This window comes from Dendropsophus ebraccatus, chromosome 4, assembly GCF_027789765.1.
Source record: "Dendropsophus ebraccatus isolate aDenEbr1 chromosome 4, aDenEbr1.pat, whole genome shotgun sequence".
NCBI classification, from domain to species: Eukaryota; Metazoa; Chordata; class Amphibia; order Anura; family Hylidae; genus Dendropsophus; species Dendropsophus ebraccatus.
Genome location: NC_091457.1, coordinates 109,531,114 through 109,547,196, shown reverse-complemented (window position 1 = coordinate 109,547,196; position 16,083 = coordinate 109,531,114). Strand labels below are relative to the sequence as shown.

Sequence of the window (16,083 nt, the reverse complement as noted above, 5' to 3'; positions counted from 1 at the left end):
ATAAAAATGATCCCACTGCGATATTTAGCTAGAGCAGCTGTCAGATCAATCTCCCTGCAGTTGTGTGATCTGTAGAGTATGTTGTCCAAGTTACAGAACAATGTTTCTGGGTGATCTGAGGCAAAGCATGTGAGGACACCCTGGGGCCTGTGCCTGTGAGATATCTAGTAGCTCATTTCATATAAGAGACTCCTTTATCTGACACCTACCTGCAAAACTGGGACAAGTGCGGCTTAATTCCCCTGCAGCAATATTCATCATAAAACTCCTAAAGTACCTATTTTTTATTTCTTTGATAAATTGATGACTTCTGGAGGGTTATAGGAACTTATTCCACTGCTTGTATAGAATTAACCTTATCACTTTCGTACATCAGGTGTCCTGTACAGAGCCTGCTGCAAACAAAAATTATGCAACATGAAACTATTGGCCAGCAAACAGAACATTACATCAAGGACATATGCATTGTTGATGCAACTATGGGAGTAATAGAGCCTGAAATTAGAGGCTTAGAGCCTGGTTTTGCCACCTTAAGAACATTGGACATTTGTAGCTTAAAGAAAACCTCATGCTGTCTGAACCTTAAGCAGCATGAAACAAGGATTCATTGGGCACAAAAGAAAAAAATTGTATGCCCCTCCCCCATTCCGTTTTTTGCTATGTAGTCCCATGAACCTATACACACTCACCTGGCCCGGTGCAGTCCCCCGGCATTTATTCTTGACATCACTCGTGTGCCAGGAAGTTGGGACAGAGAGTGGCCTCTTGTGGCGGAAGGTGCAATTCTGCCTCCAGCCACAAGAAAGACTGGCAGGGCGGGAAGCCAATGGCTTTTTGCTTTGGCAGTGAGAGCGCCACAACATTTAACTGTAAGTGTTCATCATGAACACTCACAATTAAAGGGCCAGATGCCAGTCCGGGCCTGCGAGCCCCCCTAATGCATGGGCCCCGTAGCAGTGGTGTCATCTGCCTATATGATAGCTACGCCACTGCAGTAAGCTATGACTTACTCTAAAACACTCAGGATTTTCCGGGAAATTTTAAAAGCTGTCAGGATTGGGGTAACTAGTCGTTGGGGCAGTCTCCCTGCTGATTTCGACGCTTTTCTCACACATGGTTGAGAGGCCCGGTAACATATTTCTAGATACAGTAGCTATCTGGCTCGATTAGCAAAAATGAGCAAAGAGTTGAGTATTTATTATCCTTTCAATGCAGCAAAAGAATGAAGTGAACCAGCACTAGGAAGGGGCATCATTTTTATTTTTATTTCCCCTACTTCTGCATGCATGCCCTACTTACATTCCACTTAGAAACACTGAAACAACTTTTCACGCTTTTCACTTCCCAGAACTTGGCACATTTTGGACAGGAAGTCAAAATGGCAGAATTCACATCAGTCAAATGTTGACTTTTCCTGACCCTTCAGCATCTTTTATATTCTACAGCTGAGGGCAGGGCTTACAGTTCTGAAAGGACATAAGATGAAGACAACTGAATGAATGTAGCAGTATGAAGGGAAGAATGACAAGAGCAATGACCCAATCTATACCAAAAGGGTACAGTAACTCAACTTTGGATAGAAGAGAGTGTGAAAAAATTGTGTATGGCTTACAGCCGGTGTGTTCATGACACCTACTGACAAAATGAAAAATATCAGGCACCGACGCTTTTAATGCAGACTACTATACTGAGACCACACTGCCTGATACCTAAACATTACAATGGAGATGTATATAGAAATTTTACATTCTGGACCATATTCTAAAATCATACCAGATCTACACCTCTCTCTTACACATCTATGTATTTATGTATGTATCTGTCTCCTGTCTCATCAAATTTACATTAAAATTACAAAACATGGAAAATAAAATGTGACGGATGAAAATAAGGGAAGGAGGAATGGGGGCACATCCAGGATCAGAGTATATCATGCTCCACTTATACCACTGTGACACATCCATTTATCCTGTCTACATTTGCAGGCCAGCAAATGTGGGCAGAATGCGGGCCCATTCATTCCTATGCCCCCCCACACACACACACGTAGGTGTTATGGATACATGTTGGGGCTGTGATCCGTGCCCCATTGTTTGGCATGTAGCTGCAGTGCGGATCACCTATTATTACAGAAAGGGTCCGTGCAAACGCAGACGGTTACGGATCTATAGTCTTGTCCACAATTACAGGAGGATATGTAGTTTCTCTCCCATCATCTATTATCTATCTAGTGTCAATCTCAGATCTATCTATCTTATGTCTATCTTAAACCTGATCCTATCTTGATCTGAATTGATTGGTCATTGGTATTGATGGGTGGGTTTAACATTCATTTACTGAATTACTGAAGTTTGGGCTTTGTTACCACACTGTGAAATAAAGGTAAAGTACAGATATAATTTTAAGGACAACATATGGCTGTTTTTTCAGTATAAGGCTATGTTCACACAAATGTATATTTTCGTAAAAGTACGGCCATTGTTGCCAATTGTAACAACAGTCGTGATTAATACGAGAATATAAGTTATGTTGCCGTCTATGGAATCCCGGTCGGAGTGTATACACATAGTATATGCTCCGGCCACGATCCCTAGCGGCGCTGTAGAAAACTGACATATAAGTTTTCTGCGGCCGCTAGTCATTGAAAAGCGGCCACAGAAAACCTTGTCAGTGCACATTATGGAGCGAGCAGCTTCGGACGCTTGCTCCATAGTGTGCTGTCGGGAGTTCTGATGCGGGCGCGCACGGATGCGCCCACATCAGAACTCTGTGGCCCTAAAGATCATCCAGCCGGTACTGCAGTACCGTCCAGGATGATCTTTTCTGAGACCGTCCGGGTCACGGAACGGCCTGTCTCATAATACTGTATGTATGAACATAGCCTAATAATGCATTCCATTGAATTCAATAAGAAATTGGCTGGCAGTGCACACACAGTATTGAATAACATCCATAATTGAGTGCGACCTTCCAAATAATGAACATGCTCATCATTTACAACATGCTTTAAAAAAATATGGCTTTTTTAAATCTGTTCACACATTGTTTAATTTTCACTCAAAATGATAGTCAAAGTTAACTTTTATTTTGCTGTGAACAGCCAATCCCTCACAAAATGTAAAGTCACTTTCTTAGAAAAAAAAAAGACCACTTGGTCCATCTAGTCTGCCCTTTTAGTATCTCCTTTGTTATTATCTTAGGATAGATATAAGTTTATTGCAGGAAGGTTTAACTTCTGTTATTGTAGATTTACCAACCACATCTGCTGGAAGTTTGTTCCACGCATCTACTTATATTTTCTTGTGTTGTTTCTGATCTTTCCCCAAAAAAACATTAGCTTAGGTTCGTTCCCTTGTTCTTGTGTTGGGTTTATTAAAAACACTTCCTTTTTAAACCTTATTTAGTCCTTCAACATATGTTAAGTTTTCGATCCTGTCCTCCCTGTTCCTTCATTCCAGATAGGTTTTATTTTTCAGACTTTCCACTACTTTTGCAGCACATCTTTGACCCTGTTTTTATTAATATTTTTTGTAGTAGTGGTTATATCTCTAGGTATACAGCACAGTATACAATTAGCTTATCCTAACGCTTGGCTGCACTGGTGACTTATTTTAAGGCTATCAGAAATAACTACCCCTAATTCCCTCTCTTCTGAAGTCTTTGCCAATACAGAATTTTCAAAAGATCATCACTTTTGCTCAAAAACTTTGTACTGTTGGTACTGTTGTTTTATTTTATTTTAGTTCTGTCAAGTCCAATGTCAGAATTACCGCTGTTTTGTTATACAATGTCTGCAACAATGGCTGCTTTTCTATAGACTTTAATACAACACATTATTAGATTTAAAAAGGCTGATGGTTTAAATTATTTTGATTTTACAGTGTGTGGACATAGTGCTGCCAATAACCCCCTGTCTCCAGTCCCATTGCCTCTATCACATGCAGCCTCAACACTAACACATGAGTAACAAGGTCACAGCCTCCCACAAGATCAGCACATTCTTCTCCTGAAATACTCTGTGCTGTTATGACCTAGGTCTCTGATTTTCCACTTGTTTCCATCACACTAGAAAGAGATCTGGTAAACTACAAGGCATTCCTGATACTCGTCAACATTTTCACTTTGGATATTCATAAGACAACCTTTTGGCTATTTTTACATAATTCATAACTGTAAGTAAAGTATATTTTTTCAAGGGTCACTGCAATCTATGAGTCAGATATATTACCATTCACAATGGCTGCAATTTTAAATACCTGAATCAGATTGGTTGTTTTATAATTCTTTCTTCTGAGCATTGAAGAATCCGAACACAAAGTCTGATGACGTGAACCTGTCACCTACTGAGTGGCGTGCTTCAAATCTTTGCTTATCATTTCTCTGTACCATGGTAACTTGGTTTAAGACTAAATTGGATTGAGAGCATTTTGCAAGAAGAGCTCACAGTTTTTCAAAATTGTAACTTTGTTTAGGAGCATTGCTTTAGTTGAACAGCTCCCTGTACTGGATGGGAGGGGAAGTGGGGGAGGGTATGGTCTGCACAGTGGGGTCTACAGCCCTGTACTCTGACCCAGGAGGTCTCCCTCACCTTCCAAATCTTAGCAGATCCACTTTAGGCTGGGGCTTGCATAAGGGGACAGGACTGTGGAGGTAATCTCTTCATAGCTGTAACACCTCTCTTCCCGGACATTCCTTGCCCACATATACCCTGCTCATTCCTTCATACTGCCTGAAGTCTCTGTCAGTCCTTGTGTATCTTATACTCTCCATTCCTGCTATAATGTGCCTGCACTCACACTCAGCCATACACACTGCTGCTATAATGTGCCTGCACTTACACTCAGCTGTACACACTGCTGCTATAATGTGCCTGCACTCACACTCAGCCATACACACTGCTGCTATAATGTGCCTGCACTTACACTCAGCTGTACACACTGCTGCTATAATCTGTGTGCACTTACACTTAGTTATACACACTGCTGCTAAAATGTGCCTGCACTTACACTCAGCTATACACACTGCTGCTATAATGTGCCTGCACATACACACAGCCATTCGTACTGCTGTAAAGAAAAGTCTCTGTCACTGTCCTCCTCCACAGCTCTGATTCTCACTTTTTGATTGGTCCATGCTGAACAAACACCCCGCAGTCATTGCTGTCATGTGACCACACAGACCTCTGACAGCAGCCCTGCTTCTCTATTTCTAGCCTGTTGTACTACACTACTGCATTATGGGGACCTGCAGCTCCATCCTGTATCTACAAACTTCTGCTGTTTTTTCATTCTTATGCACTTACTATACATTATACACCACATGCTGATTGCTATACTGTACAGTAACTTATAATATGACATGTTCAGCTGTTTCTCATTGTTTGTTTCATCTGTTCTACATGTTGTTCAGAACAAAAATTATTATTTTTGGGGTGTGGAACCAATTGTCTGCATTTCAGTGATTTCTTATGGGAAATTTTGCTTTGGTTTAAGAGTGGATTTGGATTACAAGCATGGTCCCAGAACAAATTATGCTCATAATCCAAGGCACCACTGTACTTCGAAAACAAATTTCTTCTAGGTGATGTCTTCTCTGATTGGAGTCTTCCTCTTTCGTTGTCTTGGCCACTTGGCCCAGACTGTCATGATGACTTCTTCTCATGACAACATTCATCTATGCAGAATCTGTCAGACACACATCTTAGGCTTTGCACTTTTATAACACGACCTACCCACCTCTATATAAGCTGCCCATCCATAGAGCCACAAATGGTAATAATGCCCCTTTCTGTAGCCCATGCAGTCTAAGTTGGCTTAACACTACCCCTTTATAGTTCCCCAACCGGAAGTTGCCAAACAATAGTGCCCCTGAACAGTACTTATCGCTAGTCATGCCCCCACATAGTAGTTACCCAATTACTTCCCCTATGCAGTTAGGTAATCATATACTAGTGTCCCATATAGTAGTTAATCCCCAAATAGTGCCCCATATAGTAGTTAGCCCCTCAATAGTGCCCCATATAGTTCTTAATCCGACCAATAGCACCCCATATAGTAATTAGGCCCCCAATAGTGCACAATATAGTAGCCATTCTTTCCTAAATACCAATAGATCCCCATATACTGGTTACTCCCAGTTTTATTCTCAAAAGTATGCTCTTCCCCTCCTTTCAGAGACTCTCCCAGGCAGTATGCCGCATCCCCTCCAGAAAAACAAAAAAACATCAACTCACCTGTCACTCTTTACCCAGTATTTTCCCGTAAAAATAAGCAGGAAACCTACTCCAGCTCTGAGCTGGCGTAGGTTTCCTGCCGCGCGCACTGGCGCGCACGGGATTTATGTACAGGCAGTCCGCCTCTACATAAAGCTCCGTAGTGCCGGAGCAGCGGGGACATTTTTAAGTTCGGTGCAGAAAACGCTGGACTTAATAAATGTTCCCCATAGTCTTGGTAACATGCTGCCTGCTCTGGTAGAAGAGAAAATAGAAAGCACTGGTGAGGGCCAAAAACAATCAGGGCAAGCTCTTATTATTTTGGCTGACGGTTTTCACAGGGTGGGACTAAGGCCGGCACTTGCCCTAATAAGCCGTGTGCAGACAGTGATCCTGTTCTTGTGCATAGGAGCGGTATTATAGTAGTTATGTTATTGTACATAAAAAGCAGTTTTAAATCAGTTATATTATAACCCCTTATAGTAGTGCCGATCAGTGTATCTGCTGTCTATACCTCCGGACATTTTGTAGCAGGTGTAAATAAGACCAACATGCAGTACCAGGCGCAACCACAAGAAAATGCTCGGCTTTGTGTCTGGTAAGCAATAAATGGGATGTGGCAATAAGTGATAATCTGATATTCATGGATTATCCTAGGAAAAGACCGCCAAACCCCCTTTAAATATCGTCTTTCTTTCCATCAGATAAAATACACAGCAGCAGTGATGTCTTCGTAAATGCCTGTGTTCTGGATCACAAGAATCTTGGTGACACTTGATAAGACAATGTAATTTGCCGGCCATGTTCTCCAGTGAAGACTATAGACTGTATGTCACATATAAAGACGTTTATGTCAAGGCCTTTCCTTCTCTCCATTTAATACGTCCAGAATAGTAAATTACCACAATCAGTGATATGTGAACAGGACGCTCAGGGTGTCAGTCTGTCTACTCACTCCATGATAGACCCTGTCAGTGATATATACTTCAATCTTGTAATGTGTCATAATACAAAGCTGACAATGTGGATAAGCCTATTGTGGTCGAATCTGCAAATAAATCATAGAAAGGGGCCTCATGAGCAATGAAGATACATTTAAGGGGATACTACACCTACAGTCATTCTATTCAGTCCGCAGGTGAATGCAGTCTATTAGTCTCTGTTATCAGCCACTTCATGCTGGGAAGAGCTAAAGCATATCCTTATGTGTAACTAATATCCAATACCCAATTGTTTTTGTTTTAGTTAAACTCTGATGTCCATATATTACATAGAAAAATAATCTACATGAAAATTCTAATCACTTAGTAGGTGCATTACTTAGCTTGTTCTGATACTAATTAACAGTTGTTGTTATTATACTTTAGAGCTATTCTGCTAGTGGAGGCACTGTGTACATACATTACATTACATATCCTGAGTTAGGCCATGTTCACGTGGCGTAAGACACTGGCGGTTCTGTGACCCGTCCGGTTTGCAGAACGGCCGGTGTCAGAGAAGATCATCCCGGACGGTACTGCTTCTGATAAAATGGGATGCGGGCGCATTCTTGCGTGCCTGTGTCCCAATTCGTCGCACTCTCTATTGTGTGAACTGACATTTTCGTTTTTTGTAGCACCACTAGCGATCCCATCTGGAGTGGATACTATATACTATGTGTATACTCCGGCCAGGATTCCCTGAGCTGCAGCACAATGCAAGTTCAGTAGTAATCACGGCCATTGTCTAAATGAATAGCGGCCATAGAAAACTGACGTGTCAGTTTTTCCTGCGGCCAGATGGAATACACTATGGGGGACATGTATCAACAGGCGTACATTTTTTTTTTCGGCGGAAAGTGCCGATTTGCGCATGATTTTATTTGTAAATGGCCGATTTTCTAATAAAATATTCTCAAATCGGCACTTTCCGCCGGCTACACCAGGAGCGGATAAGGGGGTGTGAAGGGGGCGGAATGGAGGGCGCGGACTCAGAGTCCGCGCGATTCACCATTCATTATGAGTTATGCATTATGAGTTCAGCTGGTGGAGTCACTGTGTACATACAGTAAATTACATTTCTTATCTTGTACTGATCCTAAGTTACATCACTTAAGAGTCAGTGTATACATATATTACCTTACTTATCCTATCCTCACCCTGAGTAACAACAGATATATATATATATATATATATATGTATACCAGAGAAAAAAGTCCAGCACCAGGTCGGCATATACCATTAAAATTCCATACTTTATTAGACAATCTTCACATAGGACAGTAATAAAAGTTTACGCGTTTCAGCGCTTCTCGCGCCTTGTTCACAACTGAAGCATGATACATACAAGCTCATATTGCTATATAAAGGGTAGTGCTGTACATCACATGACTAACCCCCAATTAAGAACCATATAACACATGTTAAAAACTTCACAGGCTTGGAAAACAGGTTAACCCTTAAGGAGTAAGTTCAAAGTCCCAGAAGGTCTGAATTCTAGACATGATCTGATCCTGACATATTAAGGTCTATAAATATATTGTCTGGTGCTTTATATACTACATTTATTGTAAGCAACCTTCTAGCCATGCTTTCAATAACCTATATGATGTATGAGAAAAATTGGTTATATTCACTTCCCACTTTGAACTTACTCCTTAAGGGTTAACCTGTTTTCCAAGCCTGTGAAGTTTTTAACATGTGTTATATGGTTCTTAATTGGGGGTTAGTCATGTGATGTACAGCACTACCCTTTATATAGCAATATGAGCTTGTATGTATCATGCTTCAGTTGTGAACAAGGCGCGAGAAGCGCTGAAACGCGTAAACTTTTATTACTGTCCTATGTGAAGATTGTCTAATAAAGTATGGAATTTTAATGGTATATGCCGACCTGGTGCTGGACTTTTTTCTCTGGTATGCTGTGACCCTGGCTCCGGGTCTTACCGTGCACCGACGGCTATACCACAGCAGGTGAGCTGACCAACAAACAGACTTTTGCATATATATATGTATATATATATATATATATATATATATATATATATACACATCTCCTCCTGCACTCACAGTCACTGCCTATACCCATAAATGTCTAAGCTTAAAAAAACCCTTTAGGCTATGTTCACACAACGTGTTTTTTCGTATTTCTACAGCTGTTTTTGCAATCGGCAACAACGGCCGTAGTTAATACAAGAAAATACGTTGGCCGGGTGTCTATGGGATCCCGGCTGGAGCATATACACATCCGGGATCCCTAGCGGTGCCGCAAACAACTGACATGTCAGTTTTCTGTGGCCACTACTCAGTGAATACCATGTCAGTGCACACTATGAAGCGAGCTGCTGCAGCCGCAAGCATCATAGCGTGCTGTGAAGTGTTCTGATGTGGGCGCGCATGGATGCGCCCGCATCAGAACTCTGCTGGCCGAAAGATCATCCGGCCAGTACTGCAGTACCGGCAGGATGATCGTTTCAGAGACCGGCCGCTCCGTGACCTGGCTGGGTCACGGAATGGCCGTTCTCTTACGCCATGTGAACATGGCCTTAAAATGTATACATATGGAACATCCTCTAACACCCCTATATTGAAAGCAGTTGTTTTTTTGGATTGTTTAACATTGAAAGAAAGATCATTCATTTTGAATAACTTGGAAACAATTGTTTGCTACAAATTGCAATTGTGTTGCCCATAGCAACCAATCACAGCGAAACTTTTCTTTTCCCAAAGCAACTAAATGAATGAAAGCTGGGCTCTGACTGGTTGCTATGGGCAACAAAGACAGATTTTCTTCTTGTCTTAATACTTACCCATAAGATGTATGTAGTACTACAGTCCTAATTCCAGGAAAATTACCATAAGCTAAGTTCACACGGTGAAACAAAAGTTAAATATGACCGTCATTTTGAGTGTAAATGAAACAATGTATGAAGATGTGAAAAAAAATTGCAGTTTTGGGAAAAACAGGTGGTAAATAATGAACTTATTAATTATTTGGACGGTTGAATTCAAGAATGCCTGTAATTCTAAACGGTGTATGCCCTGTTGTCTGATTTCCCACTGACATCAATGGAGCCCTTTATTATATTGAAAATATGGCTGTGTTTTGACCTCAAAATTATGGCCGTATAATGCCTTTATTTTTCATGGTGTGAATATAGCCCAACAGTTGTACTCAATTACGGTCGTTATTCTATACTGTGTGTGCAGTGGCGGAAAATTTCCCATTGACCTCAATAGAATGCAATATTACATGGAAAATACGGCCATATTTTTACTTTAAAATGATGTCCGTTTTTTGTAATATTTTATGGTGTGTTGCCATAACTAGAGTTCTAGGAACATGTGACTGATCACATTCATCACCTTCAGTAACGTGAATGCCACAACAGACCACCCAAGAAAATCATAAGATCTGGAACATGAGGCATTAGAAAGGAGAAGCTTTCCAATGTGGGGCAAGGTTCACACTATGTAAAAATGACGATGGCCGTCATTTTTACATAGTGTGAGCCTACCCTCACAATGTATTGCAGATATAGGCAGGTGTAACAGTGGGAGATTTATCAATTAGATAACACCAGTTTTGCCAACCGTACTGGGAACACTGGTGTTATACCAAATATCACATTTACGTAGGTTTGACAAAGTTTTTTTGCACTTTTACAAAGACAAACAAGGACATGAGCGGTGCCAGATTATTGCTGTTCTGTACTGTGCACCGTACTTCCAAAAAGATGTCTACCATGTTGGGCAAAGTTAGCATGCTACATTGCATTTTCAAAATGATGCCCAGCTATACGGTATACCAGAGTTATTACATGATTTCTTTAAGTATCAGGTGAAGAAGCGTCCACTATAATACATTCATGAAATATAAATATTTTAGTTTATCACATGTATGATGTACAAAGTGTAAAATGTTACAATTGTGTGTACGAAATGTTACAGCATTTCACATAGATGAAATGGTATGTTTCACATGAATAAGATCACTATAATATGCAGACAATTTGTGTTAAATGTCTAGAATGTTTCAGTGTCACATGTATGAACTGTATAGAATGTGTCAGTGTATTACATGTATGAACTGTATAGAATGTGTCAGTGTATTACATGTATGAACTGTATAGAATGTGTCAGTGTATAACAGGTATGAACTGTATAGAATGTGTCAGTGTATAACAGGTATGAACTGTATAGAATGTGTCAGTGTATAACAGGTATGAACTGTATAGAATGTGTCAGTGTATTACATGTATGAACTGTATAGAATGTGTCAGTGTATTACATGTATGAACTGTATAGAATGTGTCAGTGTATTACATGTATGAACTGTATAGAATGTGTCAGTGTATTACATGTATGAACCGCATAGAATGTGTCAGTGTATTACATGTATGAACCGCATAGAATGTGTCAGTGTATTACATGTATGAACTGCATAGAATGTGTCAGTGTATTACATGTATGAACTGTATAGAATGTGTCAGTGTATTACATGTATGAACTGTATAGAATGTGTCAGTGTATTACATGTATGAACCGCATAGAATGTGTCAGTGTATTACATGTATGAACTGTATAGAATGTGTCAGTGTATAACAGGTATGAACTGTATAGAATGTGTCAGTGTATTACATGTATGAACTGCATAGAATGTGTCAGTGTATTACATGTATGAACCGCATAGAATGTGTCAGTGTATTACATGTATGAACTGCATAGAATGTGTCAGTGTATAACAGGTATGAACTGTATAGAATGTGTCAGTGTATTACATGTATGAACTGTATAGAATGTGTCAGTGTATTACATGTATGAACTGTATAGAATGTGTCAGTGTATTACATGTATGAACCGCATAGAATGTGTCAGTGTATTACATGTATGAACTGCATAGAATGTGTCAGTGTATTACATGTATGAACTGTATAGAATGTGTCAGTGTATTACATGTATGAACCGCATAGAATGTGTCAGTGTATTACATGTATGAACTGCATAGAATGTGTCAGTGTATAACAGGTATGAACTGTATAGAATGTGTCAGTGTATTACATGTATGAACTGCATAGAATGTGTCAGTGTATTACATGTATGAACTGTATAGAATGTGTCAGTGTATTACATGTATGAACTGTATAGAATGTGTCAGTGTATTACATGTATGAACTGCATAGAATGTGTCAGTGTATTACATGTATGAACTGTATAGAATGTGTCAGTGTATTACATGTATGAACTGTATAGAATGTGTCAGTGTATTACATGTATGAACTGTATAGAATGTGTCAGTGTATTACATGTATGAACTGTATAGAATGTGTCAGTGTATTACATGTATGAACTGCATAGAATGTGTCAGTGTATAACAGGTATGAACTGTATAGAATGTGTCAGTGTATTACATGTATGAACTGTATAGAATGTGTCAGTGTATTACATGTATGAACTGTATAGAATGTGTCAGTGTATTACATGTATGGGCTGGGTTCACACACAGTATATTTCAGTCAGTATTGTGGTCCTCATATTGCAACCTCAACCAGGAGTGGATTGAAAACACAGAAAGGATCTGTCCACACAATGTTGAAATTTAGTGAATGGCCGCCATATAACAGTAAATAACTGCCATTATTTCAATATAACAGCCGTTGTTTTAAAATAACAGCAAATATTTGCCATTAAATGGCGGCCATCCACTCAATTTCAACATTTCTGCGTTTTTCAATCCACTCCTGGATTTGGTTGCAATATGAGGACCACAATACTGACTGAAATATACATAGTGTGAACCCAGCCATGAACTGTATAGAATGTGTCAGTGTATTACATGTATGAACTGCATAGAATGTGTCAGTGTATAACAGGTATGAACTGTATAGAATGTGTCAGTGTATTACATGTATGAACTGTATAGAATGTGTCAGTGTATTACATGTATGAACCATATAGAATGTGTCAGTGTATTACATGTAAGAACTGTATAGAATGTGTCAGTGTATTACATGTATGAACTGTATAGAATGTGTCAGTGTATTACATGTATGAACTGTATAGAATGTGTCAGTGTATTACATGTAAGAACTGTATAGAATGTGTCAGTGTATTACATGTATGAACCGTATAGAATGTGTCAGTGTATTACATGTATGAACTACTACCACACATCACAAGTAGGAAATGTTACACTGTATAGAATGTGTCAGTGTATTACATGTATGACCCATATAGAATGTGTCAGTGTATTACATGTAAGAACTGTATAGAATGTGTCAGTGTATTACATGTATGAACCGTATAGAATGTGTCAGTGTATTACATGTATGAACTACTACCACACATCACAAGTAGGAAATGTTACACTGTATATCTGCGCCATACATATATGAAATGTATCACATGAAATGTTACTATATGCATGAAATATTATGATATAATACATGTTAGAAATGTTACAATGTATCAGCTACTGTAGGTATTACATGCCATGAGACATATCTGTGTTATTCCAGGACCTACTCTGCAGAGTATTACGCACGTCTGGGACACCAGGCCACTATCCTGTTCTTATTACAGGTCAATGGACTGACAATTTAACCCAAACAGCATCGCTTATGAGGTCAGCCCAGGTCATGGGTTGCACTATTCAGCACCTAGAAGGAATTTAATTGACTCCATGTATTTTTACCTAAGCTGCATATTCAACATTTGTCCATTCATTATTAATGGACTACAGTGCAATACACAATTATTACCAACAACACACAGCAAAGCAAAAGCTTGTTCTGGAAAATAATAGGTTAATGCATAAAAAACAGCCTACTCTGTACCAGGACCAGACTAGAGTAAAGGCCTATCTTTCCTTCCAGCACAGACATAGTTAAACCATCTGCCCACCTGAGAGGACAGACATGGAATCCCCTGATCATCCCAACCATTGTCTTACCATCATCTTGCATCCTCTGCAAGCAGAGAGAGAGGTTCCTTCTCCAGCCTGGCATACTGTCACACATGGGAGGGATACGGGCAGCTTGTCCACAGTCTCTGAAACACAAGACTGTGTATTTGCAGAAAAGGTGCCTTACTGTATGGCTTAACATTGGGCTGTAGCATGCCCCATTAATGCCCAGACTGGCATGAGCAATGTATTCCTGGTGATTCCTGGTGGCTTCCTCTTTCTATGAAGTGCAGCTCTCCTTTGTGCAGTCACTGGGTGTAGTGAGGCTCCCTGGCAGTATAGGCTCTCCAGCAGACCTTAGGCTTGCATTAGCAATAGTGGCAGTGACCTCCTCAGAAATGCCCAGTGCATCTATATACAGCTGACAGCCACTGCTTCCCACTGGACCTCTGGGCTCGGCTAACATCCTCCCCCTGCCTTCCTCAATAGCCACCTGAACAACGCATCCCAGACAGTGAGGATCATACTATACAGCAGAGAGGGGAGGGGAGCCTGGCAGCAGCAGTGATGGTGCCCACAGGCATTACCCACAGGCTACAGGAGGATTTATGGCAAGGAGGCTATTAAGTTTATCTTTATATTAATTTGTGTCCAAAACTAAGCTGGGGTTAGAGACAGTGCTAGCTTTAATAAAGGGAGGGGGCTCCATGCCCCCTATGAGGCAATAGTACAATCCGATTCCCAGGAACAGATAGGTTTGCTGTCTATTATGTGCACAGTCAGTTCATTATAGTATTACGTAGGACAGGGATACCTAATGCAGATAGAAGATAGAGCAGAGAGAAAGGCTTGTGGCTGGTCTGCAGAGCTGACAATCTAAGGCATGTGTAATGCACATATGCCATGTATATTACTGTACATGAGGCAGTGGCACATGCTGACTATTGACTCCAACTGCAGAAATGTACAATATTTAGAGGTAGGATGATTATAGTGATAGGCAATATATGTAATACAGATGACATTGTATGGCAGCACACAAAATCCATAAAGTTCTTTCACACTGTGTTAAAGGGGTATTCTGGATAAATGTTTCATTTTAATGTGCTGAATACACATACTCACCTACCTTATTCTTCTTCCAGCTTCCAAGATACACTTGTCTCGGCACTGACGGCCACCATGGCCAGTAACTTACTGCAGTGGTGTTCCACCTTAATTGCTTGGTGTAATAGGGTTATTAGTCAATGGCTAGCTAAGTGGGCCATCACTGCCGAGACAAGTCTATCTTAGAGGTAGGAAGATGAGCAGGGAGTGAGGCAGGTATGTGTTTTTTTCCATTTTTATAGCAGCCCCAGGGAAAAAAAAAATATATATATATATATATTCCAAATACCGCTTAAGGGCATGTTCCCACTTTGTAAGACACCAGTCGTTCCATCAGCCTGGCAGGTCACAGAACGGCCGGTGTCTGAGAAGATCATCCCGGCCGGTACTGCAGTACCGACCAGATGATCTTCACTGCAGCTGAATTCGGATGCGGGCGCATCCGTGCGCTACCGCATCCAAATTCCCCACTGCACACAATGGAGCAAGAGGCCAGAGCCGAACACCCCATTCTGTGAACTGATAGTTTCTTGCGGCGCCACTAGGGATCCCGGCTGGAGTGTATACTAAGGGACACATGTATCATCCGGCGAACGGATGATTTTCGGCGGAAAGTGCCGATTTGCGTATTATTTTATACGCAAATGGCCGATTTGCGAATAAAATATTCGCAAATCGGCACTTTCCGCCGAGTACGCCAGGGGGGCGGAAAGGGGGCGTGTAGTGGGCGGAACGGAGGGCGTGGACTCAGAGTCCGCGCGATTTACCATCCGTTCCGCCCAAATATACGCCGAAAACCTACTCCAGTCCTCAGCTGGCGTAGGTTTTCGGCGGTGCGCACCGGCGCGCACAGGATTTATGTAGAGGCAGTCCGCCTCTACATA

General features: G+C 40.8%; 1 protein-coding gene across 1 annotated transcript in view; it reads right to left on the bottom strand.

Moving 5' to 3' along the window:
- The window catches only part of GRIP2 (glutamate receptor interacting protein 2), a 257,423-nt gene extending 242,903 nt beyond the window's left edge, over positions 1 to 14,520 (bottom strand). The window contains exon 1 of the mRNA XM_069966694.1: positions 14,141 to 14,520. Coding sequence (XP_069822795.1) covers positions 14,141 to 14,294 — 154 coding nt within the window. The 5' untranslated portion in view covers positions 14,295 to 14,520. The remainder of the gene's footprint in view (positions 1 to 14,140) is intronic.
- Positions 14,521 to 16,083: the final 1,563 nt, after the last annotated feature.